At 37.7% G+C, this 18918-nt stretch overlaps 2 protein-coding genes and 1 long non-coding RNA gene across 3 annotated transcripts; 1 reads left to right on the top strand and 2 right to left on the bottom strand.

Moving 5' to 3' along the window:
- Positions 1-3313: 3313 nt before the first annotated feature.
- LOC131333125 (uncharacterized) lies at positions 3314-5294 on the bottom strand. Its single transcript, XR_009201721.1, has 2 exons — positions 5151-5294; positions 3314-3813 (listed from the first exon to the last, which is right to left on the bottom strand). It is a non-coding gene; the product is annotated as an uncharacterized LOC131333125 (long non-coding RNA).
- A 1459-nt stretch (positions 5295-6753) lies between these two features.
- LOC131332669 (protein FAR1-RELATED SEQUENCE 5-like) lies at positions 6754-8310 on the top strand. Its single transcript, XM_058366967.1, has one exon. It carries the CDS (start codon positions 6754-6756, stop codon positions 8308-8310), a length of 1557 nt encoding a protein of 518 aa, XP_058222950.1.
- Positions 8308-9966, bottom strand: LOC131333345 (uncharacterized). The gene is made up of 2 exons (XM_058367815.1): positions 9690-9966; positions 8308-8646 (listed from the first exon to the last, which is right to left on the bottom strand). The coding sequence occupies exons 1-2, from the start codon at positions 9785-9787 to the stop codon at positions 8442-8444; spliced, it is 303 nt and encodes a 100-aa protein (XP_058223798.1). The 5' UTR covers positions 9788-9966; the 3' UTR covers positions 8308-8441.
- Between the last annotated feature and the right edge of the window lie 8952 nt (positions 9967-18918).

The raw sequence follows: 18918 nt of genomic DNA, 5'->3' as shown, positions 1-18918 counted from the left end.
GAGGCCAGAGATACGGATAGAATCGAACCGAACAGCGCCATTCCACCGCGACCCAATTGGGCAAACCACTGTTCAAGTTCGGCTGTGTACGCAAAGCAGTACAAGAGCGAACTGGCAACTGCAACCCACATGGTTTTTGGGTGTGTTTGGAACGGAGAAGCGGTACCGTTGCCCTGATACCGGAGGTCAAGGAAGTTGAAGAGGGATGAAATCAGAAAGGCATAAATTGTGTGACGGGGAGTGGGCTCGGGACGTTGTTGCAAGACGTTGTATGATTCTATGTTGATGAATGCAACATTGATGCCTCCATTGAAGGTCCTACCGGCGCTTGGTCTTGGCATGGTGTAAAGAAATTGTTCAGACTGTGCGAAGGAGATTGGATGCGAATAAGATTGGAATGATGGAATTGTAGAGTTCATTGAATGAGGAGATGATAGAAGAGAAGAGGGGGAGGTAGTGTTTGTATTTTTGTTATATTAGTGTACATTGTATGCCTCCCTTTTTATAGAGAGATTGGATTGTGGAGGAGTCTGTCAAATCATGTTATGAGGAAATTGCAGTAGTATCTTCCGAATTGGGTTTTAAAGGGTTCAAAAGGGCTTACTTTATGGGTTTTTGAGGGCTGGGAGGGTTTTGGCCACTGACTTGGTTTCGGTTTACTTTTATGGGTTTTTGAGGGCTGAGAGGGTTTTTGGCCACGACTTGTTTTCAGTTTTAAATCACTTTTTTTGGCTTTTGTGCGAGTCTAGAAGTCGTCGCTCTCTCTGGGTTTCTATTTTCAATTCTGGGATTATGGCTTTTACTCTCTCCCTCTCTCTCTCCATATTCAGATGAAATTTATGAGCTTCTTTTAATAATTTTACAAATTACTGTATCTCTCTCACACTCTATTTCTCGCTCTTTCTCTTTCTCTGTCATCTCTCAGATTATCTCCACAGATTAGGGCTTTTTTGATTTTTTCTGTTTCAAGCCAAAAATCTGGCTCACCTATGAAGTACGGGTACTTCGAAAATGTCGCCGTACTCGTACCCGTACCCGTACCGGGTACTGGTACGGCGTGGGTACGGCACGGGTACGTTTTAGCCCAAAATGAAATTTTTTCAAAATTTCTGAGATCTTTTTGTAAATAATTATAAAATGTGAGCTTATTGTGTAATTTATTTGTCATTTATAAACACCCCTCTCTCTTTGTTCATCTCTCTCTTCGTCTCTCTCTGTATATTTTTTTTATCGATCGGAATAGTCTCTCTCTTTGTATATATGTACAAATGTATGCATGTGTAATGTATATGTATATATGTATCTGAAATTCTGAATACTAATAGATATGCAGTAAATATGCATATTTGTACTGATTTTGCTTTTTGTTGGTAAAATGGGTTTATATTTCATTTTATGCAATAAAAAATAGAAAAACATTATATATATATATATATGCCGTACCCGTACCCTACTTTTTTGGGGTTTTGCCGTTTCTTGTACCCGTACCGCGTACCGGTACCCGTGCTCCATAGTGGCTCCCTCTCTATCTCTCTCTCGAATTTGGGATTATTTAGGTTCGAATCTAACTGAACAATTTAGGGTTTTTCTTGCTTTTAACAGTTTAGGGTTTTTTTTTTTTGCTTCGATTTCCTCTATGAAACTTGCGAGGGTTTTTCGATGGATGGGTGGTTGGTATGGAATAGAATTAAGATGGTACGAGGCTTTGTTTTTTTAGCAAAGATCTACAAACTCCTAAATTTAAGTGGACTTTCAGTTATTGAAGTATTGTGGCCAGTACCAATTGAGGGAGTCCATTTGAACCCACTGGGTAAGTCCCTGATTAGTACTCTCTTCAAGGAAAGCCCCAAATCAATTTGCCCTAATTTTTGTAGTACCCACAGTCATTATGAACTGTTATCATAGTTCTGAATACCGTTTCGGACAGGGTACCGGTTTTCCTACTGGTACGGTACGTACCGGTACCGGTTAGGTACCGGGTACTGTTTCGGATTTACCGCAACTACAATATATATAATAATTATATATAATTATAATTCAAAAAAATCCCCCATATCATGAAATTCATCATAAAATATCTATATTAAGACAACAAAATTCACCATTTGGAGTCCAAAATCAAACATTGCAAGTGTATAAATCGCGCAGAAAAATTCTATTAACAATAATACTTGTCATAAGACGTTGTTACTGATTCACGATCATAATAAATAAATTGTTGTTGTTGGAATTTTGGTGTGAAGTCATAAAACATTGTGTTTGCCTTTTTGTCACTGGTATAAGTGCCTAGACAGTGGTATTTTAGCCAAGATTCATACTAAAGCAAACCAGAACAACATATTCAATATATTCCATTTGATTAATTCATAGGTTCGTGGATAGAGTTTTCCACTTTTTTGTGCATATTTTTTCTACCGCATTGTTGCAATTCTCTCAAAAAGTAGTTCTGATTCAGTGATTCTAGACTCCATGGTTTCATTGGGTACAATAAAACTGAATTGAATTTCTTCATTGCAGAGTGCCTAGGTGGGCTCAAGATGGTGGATGCTAAAATTTGATAAGATTATCGAGTCAGGTTCGACTCATGTTTCAGGTCAAGATGTTCAAGATTGACTACCACCAGGAGTTTCCAAGACAGTTTACCACAAGGACCCCACATGCCATAGGAGTGATCGAGAATCAAACCGGCGTAACAATAGAGAAATGAGAAAGGCTAAAGTCAAGGGGCAAGCATGGAGGCCGGCTAATACCATAAAAGAAAAACGGATAGAGAAGATGAACTGGCTTAACAAGGAGCCAGTGGTGGCTAGCACGTTTTGCCACTATTAGAAGTTTCTTTAGTTGTTTTAGAATGTTGCCGAGAGCCTGTTGTAACAATGATACACTAGTTCAGATTTGTGACTACTTCTATATCCGAATTGTAATTTTTGGAACATGCAATTGCAATTTTTTTGCGCCATTTCCATGTATTTGTCCCATCTTTTGGTTCATTCCGCAAGCTTAGTCCGTATCTGTGTTGTGTCGTGTCCTTTTGGCACATAATGAAAGCTTTCATGCATTTGCTGAAAAATTGCTGGGTACGTATGTTATCTTTTTGTTGTTATGAATGTGTGTTGGTGTTGCATTGCTAATCAATGGAAGAAGCCCATTTGGCCGAAAATGATTATGGTAGCAAGATGTGTGTGAAAACAAAGGCAAAGAGAGAACCAAACAAATGAGGAGTTTATGGTTTTATTTCCAGACTTGGATTTGTTTAGGCTCAATGTTAGAGAGAATTGGACACTCCCTAAATAACCCTTCACAATTAAAATCATACACAAACCCAAGCCTCGTTCTCATCTCAATTATCATTTAAAATGAGGGTACAACGTTGAGTATCGTCATTAAGCCATACATTGATATTCCAAAAAAACATAAAACTTGATATTCCAAACTACTTAAGCCGCACAATAAACAGAATTGCAACGGCAAATACAAGACCCAAGGAAAAAGCCATCACATTAATTTGACATGTGGACAGTCCGCATTCAACTTCATTTTTTGTTTCACTGGAACTTCCTTCAACAAATTCCAACTATGGAGGTAACTGAACTTGCTCAACTATTGTTGTGTGCCCGTTTTGAAAATTTGGTGAATCAAGCATGCTATGGCAGTTGTGGGTGCTCAGGAGCTCAATTTCGACAAGCCCTCATGATTTATGAAATCACAAAGCCAACAAATTTCCTTTTCCACCAACTTCCAAAGTTGTGGTCGCGAGGTAACTCTTAGTATCCACCATCTTGAGCCCACCTAGGCGCGGTGCAACACAAACATCTGCAATGAAGAAATTCAATTCAGTTTTATTGTACCCAATGAAACCATGGATGTTGTCCACTCTTAAGAATTGAAACTACTTGGAGAGAATTGGAAAATGCGGTAGCAAAAAATCTGCACAAAAAAACAAAATCTATTTGGAGTCTAGAATTGAAACTACTTGGAGAGAATTTGAACAATTCGGTAGCAAAAATTTGCACAAAAAAGTGGATTTCCGACTGAAGTATTCACATCAGAGCCAAGGCCGGTGGCTGTGATCCACGCCTACTCTACTGGTGATGCAACTTAAAACTAGAAAACTCTATCCATGGACATATGGATTAGGGCTTGCTCCGAACCAACAACTCACATCAGAACAAGTCAGTTCTTGAGCAATTTAGCCATTCAAACAACAAAACCAGTTCATATTGGGTCCCCCAAGGTTTATTTGTTTGGTTGCTTAGAAAACAGAGGAAGCAAATCACAAAAAGATAACTTCAAGGGGTTATTTTCAGCTTCTACAATTATGCAGAATCCATAATCTGATTGAGAAATGTTTTTGGCAAACATTTCTTACTGCTTTGAAAAAGCTAGAATATAAAGGTCTACCTTCAAGATGTAACGCAAACATGCAATTAGATTGAAGTAAATAATGCAATACAAAAAATTGGTGCACAATAACCACCCACAAACCAAACCAAGGAATCAAGGTCCAGGAGAATGCAAAAAATACAAATACCTAAAATTTGTCTACACTTCACTTGTCAACCAATATGTCTCTTGGTACCATCTTTACCCATTTTTTCTATGCTTTTACAGGTGAAAAAACTACATACGAATCAAAAGAAAAAAAAAATAAAGACTATGGATTTTTCAAATCCTTTTTAACAAATTCATATAGGAAGAGTGAAGCACATACAATTTGAGATAATTAGATTTCTTTCGTTTCCCCACAGCAAAAAAATGAACTTATTTATCTTTGTCCGAGGCGCAAAGAAGTGAACACTCAATTAATCTTATCTGTGGAATGTCAAACTAATATAATGAAACAACTGTTCTACAGTTTTATTTAAAATATGGTCTGACTGGATTTTTGAAGAGGAAAAAAACTCTCGCAAGTTTCACAGGAAATCAAAGCAAAGAAAAAACAAACTCTAAACTGTTAATAGCAAGAAAACCCCTAAATTGTTCAGTTAGATTCAAACCTGAATAACCCCAAATTCGATAGAGAGATAGAGAGTGAGCCAGATTTTTGGTTCGAAACCAAAAAAAAATCAAAAAAGCCCTAATCTGTGGAGATAATCTGAGAGATCGACAGAGAAAGCGAAAGAGCGAGAGATAGAGAGTGAGAGAGATACCTCGGAGTGTTCGTCGTCGTTGTCGGGCGTCGGGTCGGGCGGGAGCTCTGGTTCTTCGTTGGTTCGTTCGTCGCCTCCTCTCTCTCTCTCTCTCTCTCTCTCTTTACGCGTACAAATGAAAAAGGAACAGGAGCGCGTGGGAGTAGTTTTAGGCTGGATTATTTGGCTTATAAATTGGGAGCGGAAGGGAGTTGTGGTCCGGGAGTTCTGACCAGAACAGGACTCATATATATATATATATATATATATATATATATATATATATATATATATATATATATATATATCGGGGCGGTTTCGGGAATCTTTTAAAAAATTCCTAAAAAAACATTCCATCTCAGCCCTCCATTTCAAGGGCTGAGATTAAATCCCTCATTCCTCCCCTAAAACTAAAAACACGCTAGCCCTCTTTCTCCCACCCTAATCCCGTCCTACCCAAAGCCCTCCACTCCTCCAGCGCCCTCCACTCGGACCGACGACCCAACCGCCGACGAACGACCCACCACCTCCGGCGACAGCCACCACCGCCGGGCTCTCTCACAGTTAGAACAAGTTCTCTCTCTCACTGTCTCTCTCTCAACAAAACAAACTGCTTCCAACCTGAACCAACAAAGCACCTTAAATGTTTCAAGATTGAACGGGCTAATCAAGCAGTAATCTTCACCTGTTTTGAAAGTCCACATATTTTTTTGAGTTGAGTTTTGGTTTGTGATTAAGCTTTTGATTACTAATACTATTATTACTCCATTATCCCTTCGGATTGTCGGGGGAAAATATAACTACGATTACAAGTGGGTGTAATTAGGTAAGGGGTGATTTCCACACATGAGTTTCTTTTGTAAAAGAACAAGAGGACATAGCTTGAAATTTGGTGGTCTTATTTTATACAGTCGTTTTTTTTTAATGTGCTTCTATAATACAAAAGATAAATTCTGCCTTTTGATTTGGGTTTTCGCAAAACGATTTTTTGGTTTTTGTGAACAGAGTAAATTACGTGGAAAATGGGAATTGAACTTTCTATAGCAAATTCATTTTCATGTGGTTCTTCGAAGTTCATGTGCCTGTGGGTCCTAAAGTTGCGGCCCCTGAAAATTTTGGGGATCGCTCGAGTGTTGAACTTGTTTAGATTTTGGCTCGGTTTGAATGGAACAATCTTACCTAATGTTCACTGAACCATAGCATAATCACAACATCAGAATAAGTCGCCATTACCAAGAGGTTACCTAATGTTCACTGAACCATTCCAAGTAAATCAAATTTGGTTCTACAAATATAGATTTTTCCAGTATGGGTTGCTGTTTAATTGTCTCTGGATTGGTGTTTAGAGAGTATCAACATTGACTGTATTCCTATATAATAGTAGTAATTTCGTGCATACTGTTGATAAAAAAATCTGGTCTTCGGACTTGGTATTAACATGTTTGGTCCTATTGTTTTCCTTCACTCGTATTTGGCTTTTATTTATTTAAGTCGCCAAATCCTTGCATTACTTCTTCATTACCAGCGGTGCTTTATTCTGTGACTACACGTACGGGTATGATATGTATGTGTATTTTTTTAATGGATACTACTTTCCTCTTTGCAGGCAATTGAAAGGTGAACAATGGAGTTAGAGGCTTTAGATGATGTTGAAGTTAGGGATACGGAGACTCTAGATAACAATGAGGAAGAGTTTAAAACACCGACAATTGGAATGTATTTTGAGACAATTGAAGAAGCACGGAATTACTATGAACGTTATGGTCAAGAAAATGGGTTTTGGATTCGTACTCGAGGTTCAGACAAAGGACGAAATAGGTTGAATGAAGTCACTAGGGTGCGATTTGTTTGCACAAAAGAAGGAAATTATGCTACAAAAAAGCAGCAAGAGGGTGTTCAACCGTTAAATGTGGATGCGGTAGATGAAGAGGAGAAGGTGATATCAAAGAAAAGAGAGAGAAATTGTTCAACGGTTAAATGTGGATGCAAGGCTTATTTGCGGATTATTCATGACAAATGGAATTGCAAATGGAAAGTAACAGGTTTTGATGAAAATCACAACCACCCACTGGTGACTCCAAGTAAGAGGATGAAAATGAAGTCAAATCGAAACATGCCGAAAGCAATTAAGAATTTGACTGAGACATTTCATAGAGAAAATATAGATGTTTCAAAAGTTCCTTCAATTTTTGGTGGTGAGTACATTGGCTTTGATAATAGGGATTGCTACAATCACTTGAGGAATGTGAGGCATAGAGACCTAGATTGCGGTGATGCACAATCAGTTCTTGACTACTTTAAGGACAAACAAGCACAGAATCCACAATTTTTTTATGCGATTCAATGTGATGAAAGTGGGAGGGCAGTTAATTTTTTTTGGGTGGATTCTCGATCTCGCATGGCATATCATTATTTTGGAGATGTGGTCACATTTGACACAACATATCGAACAAATAAGTATGATATGCCTTTCGCACCATTTACGGGAGTAAACCATCACATGCAGTCAATACAGTATGGATGTGCACTTTTACAAGACGAGACAAAGACGACGTTTGAATGGTTGTTTAAGACATGGCTTGACGCTATGGGAGGACGACCTCCAACTTCTATCATCACTGACCAAGACTTGGGAATGAAAGGAGCTATTGCCAAGGTCTTTCCCAACACCCGTCATCGTTTATGTCTTTGGCATATTAAGAAGAAATTTGTGGAAAAGTTGTCACAAGTGTACTATAAGAAATCGAAATTCAAGAAGGATATGAAAGAATGTATTAGGAGGACATACAAGAAAGAGGATTTTGAAAAGAGATGGATGTTATTGATGAAGGAAAATGAGTTAGAAAGCAACCAATGGCTTCAAGGGTTGTTTGATATTCGAGAATCATGGGTACCCCTTTATAATCGTGGTACATTCTTCGCTGGTATGAATACGACCGGACGTAGTGAGGGCATCAACTCATTTTTTGATGGTTTTGTAACTCACACGTCAAATCTCAAAGAATTTGTGGTGAAGTATGAGAAAGCCTTGAGTAGGATTGTGAAAAGGGAAAATGATGAAGATTTTGAGTCTGAACATAAGTTTCGGATTGTTAATGACCATGAATTTTTGTTGAAGCATGCGGGGAAAATATATACTAGAAAGCAAAAAAAACCTACTCCTTACTTAAGGATGTATTGATCAACAAGTCCTCATTCAGCACACAATCTTTTATTCTCCATGGATAACTTTACTCTTCTCATGGAACTGAGAAAGTCCCTCATGGAGTTAACAGCATTCCGAGCAACTTCATCACTAGCCATCGTTTTCTGTTAGAACACTTGTAAGTTTCTCTCCCTCCAGATGGGATACACTGCAGCTCCCAATGAACATTTCATAATTCTGCACTTGAAGCTCTCGCCTTTGACATTTTGGGCAAACCAATCCAGCAAATCAACCAGAGAGATAGGCACACAAACAGATGAGGATTTAATAGTTGCGGGAAACAGCAACGATGCCAATAGAATCCGGACCAGCCTACAATGAAGTCAAAAATGACTAGTGAGTTTTGAAGCTTAAGCAAAATAAATAAGACTAAAAAGTGATATGCCCAGAAGAAGAGATTAATATCATGCCTTCATCCCAATCATCTGAACCCAATCGACAGCAGTTCCAAAAGCCTTAGAAAGGAACTCTACCAAAGTCTCCTCAGCTATTGCGAGAAGACTAACACAAAAACACAGGCCTGAGACAAGGAAAAGTACAAAACTTGGAAAAAGAAGAGTGAGTTTTAAGAGAAGAGTTGGTTACCCAGCTAGGTTGTTGGCATCCCTTTGAAGGCTTGAGGGATAGGTATGTTGTATTGTTGTGAAGGCATATCGGGTAATCCTCAAAGACACCCATATACATATTTTTTGTATGTATCAGTATATCTTTCTTCATTTTCTTATCATAATCACCATCCCAGCCAAAACAAGCATAGGCTACATTCTATACATCTCCCAGCCTCTCTGCATTTTCCAAGGGAGTCTATATCATATTCCAAGGGATTCTATATCATCTCCCAGTCTCTCTACAAATTCCAAGCCAAAAAAACTTAACATACAACCAACATAGGAGAAGAGTATTGCTGAAATTTATTGACCAAGTACAAGCATGCCTAAATTCTCAATAATGAGTTTTTCTCAGCTCATCCATATACCCTCTGCAATAGAAAATTTAATTAACAAACGAGTGAAAAAAAAAAAAAAAACAAAGCCAAGCAAATCACCTTCATCACACCAAAACAGATGGTTGCAAAGAAAGATGTGCAAATTGTCCATTGTTACGTTTCTCATTATCCAGCTTTCTTGTACAATTAAATGATTTTTACAACGTTGCTCGTTATCCAGCTTTCTTGTGCAATCAACTCATCTAATTTAGCCAATCGAACGGACCCAAAAAAATCTCCAATTTCGTAGTGTATGACAGACCCTAATTTTTGGGGGTTCTCAAATTTTGGAACCCTAAGATGGAGAATCTAGGGCTCATCAACGAAGAGAGAGAGAGAGAGAAAGAGGAGGAGGAGGAGGAGGAGAGACCTTGGCAATAGAGCTTTGGTGGTGCGATTCGATTTTCGCAATTTGACCCTGCTTCGACCTTCCTTTCCATTTCTTCGAGAGAGGGGGAGGGAGAGCATTACCTCGAGCAGATGGAGAGGGTCTTCGTCGCGTGGTGGTGGGTCATCAGCGGCTGTGCTCGTCGGTCGGAGTGGAGGGAGGTGGAGAGGTGGGGGGCTACTGGTGCGTCGTTTCTCAGACGCGAGAGGGGAGGAGAAGAAGGGGTAGCATGTTTTTAGTTTTAGGGGAGGAATGAGGGATTTAATCTCAGCCCATGAAATGAAGGGCTGAGATGGAATGTTTTTTTAGGGGTTTTTTAAAAGGTTCTCGGAACCGCCCCGTATATATATATATATATATATATATATATATATATATATATATATATATATATATATATAGAAATTAAAATAGAGCTGTATTTGAATCCAAAAGATAACCAACGTTTTAGATTTATCCTCATGCCTACGTAAATCTCTACCCTTCATCCTATAAAAGGCATTTTGGTAAATACCTAATCCATCCAAGGGCTATCATAAATTGAATTTTGATAAAATTTTAATTTGATTTTCAAACTTTGAAACGTAGACTTTGTGAAACCCTAGCTGTACCATTACTCTCATAACTCACGCTCCCAGTCTCCCTCAGACCCCCTCTCCCTCTATCGACTCTCTCCCTTCGATCGCTCTCCTAGCACCACCGACCGGCGCGACGAGTCACCACTGGAACTATCACCGTTCGAGGCTCTCAAGGTTCTGTGTGTGGATTTTGTGATTACCAACTAACAAATCTATTCGTAATGATTTATTTTGAACAGTGTTCTCTCTCTCTCCCTCACGCGTGTTCTTCTTCGTCCTCGCCTCACCACTGTCATCCGCTGCTTGCTTCTCCGACGATCCAAGCCCTAATTCTAGGGTCCAAACCGGCGACAATTGAGGTAATATAATATCTATCTCCGTATCTCAACGTTTGGATCTTTGATTTCTACTGAGTGTTTAAACGATTTTGGGTCTTAGAATTTTGTGGGAAGCTATAGTCATTCTATTTTGTTTTCTACTATTTACTGTGATTAGTAAATTGTAAACTAGAGTATTGTCCTCGAGTATTAATGTTTGTTCGTTGGCTACAAGTTTCTTCGTTTGTGTACTTTGGTTAGGTTATTCTAACCAGTTTGTGCCTACAGTTTTCTTCTATTAGCAAAGACAATGGGAATTGGAATCCTCGCGTTTTAGGAAATGGAGAAAGAAATGGTGTGGACACCATTGTATTGGTAAGTCAGTCATTTCATTTGTTTGAGAGGTTTTAGATTTGAAGTTTACTTTTAATTTTTGGTAGTTTACTTTGGTTTCTTTTACCTCATGCTATTACCATTGGTTTTCCTCTTAAATTTCTCAATTTGTTTAATAGAACTTGGCCTTATTACTCATAAGTACAGATTGACACCATTGAAAATAATTCCCGAAGTTGTGGATGGGAAATCGAGTGTCACATTGACTTTTATATACAATTGATCATTGCTTTATTTTTTGTAGCTTTGAGTGCATCTGGTTCTTAGCTTTGAGTACACATCGATAAATGATTCTATTCTCTACTCTCTGTTGGTGGTTATGATCACCAATCAAATAGTGCCATTAAGTCAGTCGGTTCATTTTTTTTTAGAGGTTTTAGATGTGAAGTTTACTTCTAATTTTGTCAAAATTATATGTCATGAAGACATCTTTTTGTTGAAATTATATGTTGCGACTCAAGCTGATTGTTTGGCACATTTTGATCTAATAATAAACTGGTTTCTATCGAAGAAGATCTGGAGGAAGATGGAACGAGAATTTAGGGGTCCGGATTCTCCTTTCAAGGTTGGGTTTGGATTCTCATCTATTGCCTTTAATCTGGTAGCGTTTTTTAACAATTAACTTGAAACAATATGGTTGCCAAACGAAACACGTACCATGTGTCAAAATACTTCATGTGTGGGTTTGAATTAGCAGTCTTTTTCAAATATGGCATGATTCTGGCCTTCTGGGGGCTAAAAATGGATGTTTCATCTGTAAATTTGCATATCATTCAGTTTATAGTTTGAATCTAAACATGATTCTGGCCTTCTGGGGGCTAAAAATGGATGTTTCATCTGTAAATTTGCATATCATTCAGTTTATAGTTTGAATCTTTTAGATGATTTAGCTCTGATTGGAAATTGCAAACAATGCCTTCCATTTAATCACAAGTAAGTGTCTGAATCATTCGTTACAAAAAAAAGCAAGCTATGTCAAAAAAAAATTGTGTATGTGGTGGTAACAATGTAATTAGTGTTATGGTGGAGTTTCTATTGATTCAACCTCTACCATCGAGGTAGCAAGGCTCTAGATGATGATTGTCTTGCATTCACTACTTCCACCCATTTGGGCAGTTCTCATCTCTTTTTTCCTGGTCCAAGTTGTTCCAATTGTAGTGTTTATGTATTCAGTGATCTTTCTTTGTTTCCCTAACAAGAATTCAAATTGAATACCCTGATGAGATCTGATTTTGAGGGTTTTGGGACATGGTTTGAGCTTATCTCATTATCCGTCACATTTTTTCTTTTCCTGTATGTATCTCTTTACAGAAAAAGTTCCATAATGGTTGGATGTGTTTTTTTTTTTTTTGTGGTAAATATTGGATGTGTTTTTATTTTCACACACATGCTTCTCACATGTTTGTTTCATATTTTTGTTCTTTATGCTCTATTTAACTTAGTTTTTCTCATGATTCCCAATTCATGTAGTCTGGAGGCTATAATGAAATATCTGATTTGAACACTTCAATAGGAAAACCACATTTTTGTTTTGATTTTTGCAATTGTGTTATCCAATTTTTATGTCCAAGTAGGCTTTTAGTTTAGATGATTTTGTTTCAGATTCTTAAGAGTGGACAACTTCCATGGATTTATTGGGTACAAGATGACTTCCACGGATTACCACACACATTTTTTTTAAACCTTTCAGTTTTACTTTTTTAGTGAGAACAATTCTCATGCCGTTTAATAGGAGTTTCATGTTCTAAGATTATTATACTGTCAATTGCTCATCAATCTAGCTTTTTTAGATGGTAGCCATTTCTTTAACAAATCAGAACTTATCTGTGAAGCTTCCAAGTCCTTCGACAGAGTGGGAGTTTGGGATTTCTTTTGTCCCAAGTGTGATTGTTAATTCCCTTACAATCCCGCATAAAAGGGGAAAATGGTGTATAGCGGGGACATCATATGAAGACCTTTTAAGTAACATAGAATTTACACAACGAATCAACCTGGATGAGGGGCTTTTCGTTTGCTATTAGGTTGGATTCAAATCAGGCACGTTCTTTGTTGGAGAAATTGATTGCTGGAGTTCAAATGAGGCATGTTTCTCCTCAATCATTAGAGACTTATAGTCTGCCCTTTTTTTTTTTTGTTGGGAATCATCCTACTTTGTCAAAGAATCACGAGATTCCATATTTATGTCAAATTATCGAGATTTACATTGTGCAATTGTATGTAACTAACTATAACTAATTATCGGGACCATTTTTTTTTTTTCTATTGTTCATGTCTGAAGCGGCAGGACCATTTTTTTACTTTGTTGTGGTTTGTCTGTGTCTGGCCCATTTGTAATTTTGTATAGTTGCAAACTTGCTATTACATCGCGTTGCGGCTTTAAGCACAGAGAATTTCTATGAATATGCTTGGTTTTTTTTTTTTTTTGCGTAGTTTGGTTCGTTGGACAAGGGTTGATATATTGCACGTGAATCCAATGTCTATTTGTGTGTGCGATCGTTTGAGCCGTGGCTTTAGGCACGGGCATGAACCTAATTTAAGAAAACAAATCTTCCCGTATAAATCAGCTTCGTTGGCGGGGGTGGTCAATAGTTTCGTAATTCATTTTAATTGTATTCAAAATGCGTTGCGCAGTGCCTTCAGGCACGGGCATTCACTAGTATATATATATATAGAGGAATTTTCAAGTGAGGGATCCCTCATTTTGTTAAAATGAGGGACTTTCATTTCCCGATCAAATTTTGAAAATCCGAACCGTTCAATGTGTGCAGAACGTAATTTTAAGGGTCCTTGCGAGAAATCAGCAAAAAAAATGACCTGGAAGGGCGTCATCCGAGCAGTTTTTTTTTGAACCGTTCAATGAAAACTGCTCGGATGAAGCCCTTCCCGGTCATTGTTTTTGCTGATTTTTCTAAGAGACCCTTAAAACCATGTTCTGATCACTTTGAGCGGCTCGGATCATCGAAATTCAATTGGGAATGAGAGTCCTGCATTTTAATAAAATAAGGGATCCCTCACCGGAACCTAACTCTATATATATATATATACACACACACACATACATATATTGGGGCGGAACTATGAGATTAAAATTTGTGGGATTTTTTTAGAGGTTTTTTTAAGGGTCTCTGGAACCGCCTCGTGTGTGTGTGTGTGTGTATATATATATATAAAATCATATAATCCTCTTCTCCTAAGGACCACCTTAACTTAATAAAATGAGGATCTCCCTTTTCCGATAGAATTTCGATGATCCAAGCCGCTCAATGTATTCAGAATGTGATTTTAAGGGTACCCGCGATAAATTAGCAAAAAAAAATGATCGGAAAGGCTTCATCCGAGCAGTTTTTGTTTGTTTTTTATCGAACGGTTCAAATAAAAACTGCTCGAATGAAGTCCTTCCCGGTCATTTTTTGCTGATTCTAAGCAAGTACTCTTAAAATCACGTTCTGAACACATTAAGCGGCTCGGATCATCGAAATTCAAACGGGAAATGGGAGAAATGGAGAGGTCCTTATTTTAACTAAAATAAGGACTTTCTCATTTGAAAATGACTCTCTCTCTCTCTCTCTCTCTCTCTCTCTCTCTATATATATATATATATATATATATATATTTGTTTGTTTATTTATATATGTAGATACCATATACATATACATATTATTGTAACATGGTATTCCGCCATCAAAATTCCTACGTTTTGATTTGTTCTTATTTTCCATAGTTTTTTGAGGCAAATACGCAAGAAAATATAAAAATCTTTCAGTCCCAGGAGAACCCCCCCGAATTTATTTCTGTAACACTACCTATCTCTTAATTTGCATTTTCCTCTTCTTCTTTTTTAATGTAAAAAAAAAAAAAAAAGATAGGGTAGCTGGTCCTTTAATGTCAATTTGCTTCACTGGTTTGGTATGGTATGTGGGTTGAGGATAACTTTTGTCCTAGTTTAGGTGATTTGAGTTTAACGGAATCAATGTGGCTTTTTAATTTCGTTGTTTGACAAAATGGGCGTTTTGACTGGCCGGGTGGCATGGGAAGGGAAGCCCTTGTTCTGGTTTCTTAGTGGGTTTGCTCTTCACACAATTGACTCGTATCTGATTTTTTGAGTTAGGCCACAAGAAAGAAATTTTTTTTTCTTGTGAATCCTCTAGTTCTGGCGTACATGACATGTCTTTACTTAAGGTGCGCGCAAACTAACCTAAACGCTCGTAATCGTCAGAAATTAAAAAACAACTCCATTCATGCTGAGAAACATCCTCCACTCTTCTCCGTGTCCCCGAAGTTTCAATTTCTAATTTGCTGTACAAATGAGATGATTTTTCTGGCAATGTGGGAGCTTTTATCATGAGACCAAATATTGCATCTTTATCCTGAAAATAAAGTGTTGAAGAGATATAAAGTTTCTTAAATGACTTCAGACGTGGATTACATTTATCTCATGTCGTTCAAAAAAGCCCACATCTGTTAAGAAAATCAATTTTTCCTTGTAAGATTTCTTGGAGGTTTCCAACTTAAAATTAATTGGCAATAGATGGAGTAGCCTCTAGAATTTATTAACCAAGTTTGGATGACTGACTGACTCGGGCTACTCTGATACCATGTTAGATTTGTTCCACATCGCTCATTTAAGTCACTCAATTTAGTTAATAAATTCTAAAGGCTACTCCACCTATTGTCAATTAATTTTAGGTTAGAACCCTCTAAGAAATCTAACATTTCCATTCAATGGAGTCAATTGACCTCATTTTCCCTTTTTTTCTCTTCTTTCATGCATGCTTGCAACCCGTAGCTTTCCAAATCCAATGATTTGAAAATGTTTGATTTGTTCTCATGTTAAGGGCATCACTCTTTCCGATACTCCAAAAAGGCTCAAAGGAACCAAGGAGTTGGCCTGTTTCAGTCTCTCAGGTGACAGACAGGGCATTTTTTTCCAAATCTATTTAGAATGTGCTTTCTTGAAGCTTTGAAAGAAGGGTGGGTGGTGTTTTTTCTTTCCTTTCCTGATGCGTTCATATGACATAATACACCCGGTGAAAAGGTAAAGCAGGTTTGCAATGCGTTCATCATTTAACTATACTCAAGTGATTGAAAAAATTGTGGGTACCGAGAGGGTATTGCCACGTGGTGCCTGGCACTCTATCTGAGTCGTCTAAAATATTTTTGGATGGCTCGGATTTGAGGAAGGCCAACTATTTTGTATATTTCGCACTTAAAAATTACCCGCTCAAATTTGAGCCGTCCAAAAGTGTTTGAACGGCTCGGATGGGGTGCCGAGCACCACGTGGCAATACCCTCCCATACCCAAAAATTTCTCTGTGTGATTAAGTGATATTGCGCCACAATATTACTACGTCACTTATTCGGAGGTGATTTTCCTTTTCTAGTAGGTGATTTTCTTTTTCTTTTTTCTTTTTTGTCGGCAGTAGATGATTTTCTTTTAAGATAGATGTTTGAGACTATTATTACCAATAACAGTAAAAGGTTAAGACATTTGCAATGCAATCAAGACTTAAGCATAGTCGAGTGGTTCACTGACATTCCGTCAACAATATTACTACAGTTATTTTTTAGTGACAGTTTTATTGTACCGTAGAGCTGATATAAAGGCATATATCGAGTCCTTAATGTTTTTCAAAACCTCTCCGGCGCATCGGAGAGGAGCGACCTATAAAGACGAGAGATCCTACGGACACCACCTTAAGGGACAATGGAAGTCATTGACATTGTCTTCAGTAAACTAAAAATAGAAATAAAAAGTTGTACTTGACTTTTTTGTTTTGTCTTTATTGAAAAAATTTTGCGTTTTTTAGCTTTGCGTCAAACTTTTGTGAATTATTAGTTCGTTTTGAATTTGATAGAGAAATCAGAAAAATAAAAATAAAAATTTATGATATTTACCCAAAACTTTTTGAAAATATCTATAAAAAATTTTGGAAAACCAGCTTCTTCTTTTTTACTTTTTTTTGGAGAACGTATGGTTGGGGGATCAGCTCTTCATGTATAGGGAGTCCAATTAATGTTGTCCCTTGGAAAATTTGTTGACATTGCCAACACTACCCCTTGTTTATAAAATTACTTTTAATGATTCATGAGGGTTGGTTTTGTGTAAATGTGCACACATTTTTTTTTTTTTTTTTTACTTTTTAAAAATGACAAACATTTTGGGACATTTCAGAAATATTAGTGCAATCAAATATCAATAGATATGTGAATGAGGTACACTTCTTTCTGCAATTGTAAGATTAAACTGTAGCATATATATACAATTTGCAACATGTTCACTCATCTATCGATATATGATATTAATATTGATATTCTGCAACCTTGTATTTTGCAGTTATAAGTGAACAGTTCAGATCATAGTTTTTTGCTCAAGATGTGGATAAAATTAAAGTATTGAAGGGTATATATGGAGAGGAGCTCAAATTAGTTTTGGCTCCCAAAAATGATCTGAACTACTCACATTTTACATCTTGTTTACCATGTTAGCCAACCCATTGAGTAGCTCAAGAGGCAATAAGTTTGCCAAGTTTCGAAACTTGGCAAACTCTTGGGATCGAGCCACAAGAGATGAGAAATCTCTCGTAAATCTCATAATTCTAACGTGGATAATCTGCATTTGACCGGACTGGAAAGAAAACTAGTCGATATGCGCGTAAACTGGCCAGACACCCCTGACCTCAAACCAAAAGAAAACTACATTAGCGTTTACCAAAAAAAAAAAAATAGAAAACCACATTATCCATATCAAAAATTAGGAAAAATTTCAAAATGGCACCTAAACTTTCACTCAAATGTCACAAAGACACCTGAACTTAAGTTTATTTCAATTAAACACTTGTACTAACAAAACCTCAAATTTAAGCCCCTACCGTTAACACTCCGTTCATTTCGTCGAAAAAATACTGACATGGCATAATTTACCCGTTAAGTGGACCCACTGCACATGTTACAAACACAAAACGATGCACCCAATTCAAACCCCACCCTTTACTTCACCCGATTCCTCCATCGTCTGTCTCCCTATGCCGCTTCAACTGAAACGTCATCGTCCAACTTACCCCCGTTCGACTTCAACTTGGGTGTCGCGCCCTTAACAACAAAGTCAGACGACTAAGACTTCTTGAAAGAGAAATTGCCCAACTTGGGCTTAATTAAATGGATGAAGAACCTAGGGTTTTGGGTCCATATCAGGTTTGAATTTGGCGCTCATGCTCATGGGACTGTTGATAGGGGACCCATAGTGTCCGATTCCGATTCGGAACACGAGGGTGAAGGGGTTGAGCGAGTCGTTGGGCTTTTAAGCGAGTTTGAGAGCTGGACCTGAGGAGAAGAACGTGGAGAGGTTTAGGGAGAGCTCTTTGGAGTCGCCAGTGATGATGGCCAGGATTGGAACAGAAGCTCTTTGGAGAAACTGAAACTGGCCTGAGGAATGGTGGTGAAGTAATGGGGTTTGGATTGGGTGCATCATTTCCTATTGAAAACATGTGCAACGGGGCCACTTAAATGGATAGGAGATGTCACGTCAGCAATTTTGGGGAAGACGTAGATGGAGTCTAACGGTAGGGGCCTAAATTTGAGGGTTTTGTTAGTACAGATATTTAATTGAAATAAACTTAAGTTCAGGTGTCTGTGATATTTGGGTAAAAGTTCAGGTGCTATTTTGAAATTTTATTTTGTGCAAAAACGTGTTACTGCAACACTAGATCAAAACTCATTTGCTACATGATAAATGGATTCTAAGATTTACCTTTGTACCGGCCGATTAATGATGATTTTTGACCTAGTTAATGACCTTAACAAGATCTAAAAATTGCATGATCCCGACCAATTTTGGAAACCCAAAAAGGACCCTTAAAAGGCTCAAACCTCACGGTGAAAGGGACTACGGAAAAGCCTTCTCCATTTTTGTCATGTTCAAAATGG

Source organism: Rhododendron vialii, chromosome 7a, assembly GCF_030253575.1.
Source record: "Rhododendron vialii isolate Sample 1 chromosome 7a, ASM3025357v1".
NCBI lineage: Eukaryota > Viridiplantae > Streptophyta > Magnoliopsida > Ericales > Ericaceae > Rhododendron > Rhododendron vialii.
This window is presented reverse-complemented; position numbering and strand designations above follow the sequence as displayed.

What these genes read in the sequence shown, in the direction of transcription:
- LOC131332669 (XM_058366967.1), top strand. Translation starts at nt 6,754, where the DNA reads ATGGAGTTAGAGGCTTTAGATGATGTTGAAGTTAGGGATACGGAGACT.
- LOC131333345 (XM_058367815.1), bottom strand. Translation starts at nt 9,787, where the DNA reads ATGCTCTCCCTCCCCCTCTCTCGAAGAAATGGAAAGGAAGGTCGAAGC. An exon ending in ACCAAAGCTCTATTGCCAAG is followed by an intron (nt 8,647 to 9,689) that starts GTCTCTCCTCCT and finishes ACTTCATTGTAG; the next exon opens with GCTGGTCCGGATTCTATTGG.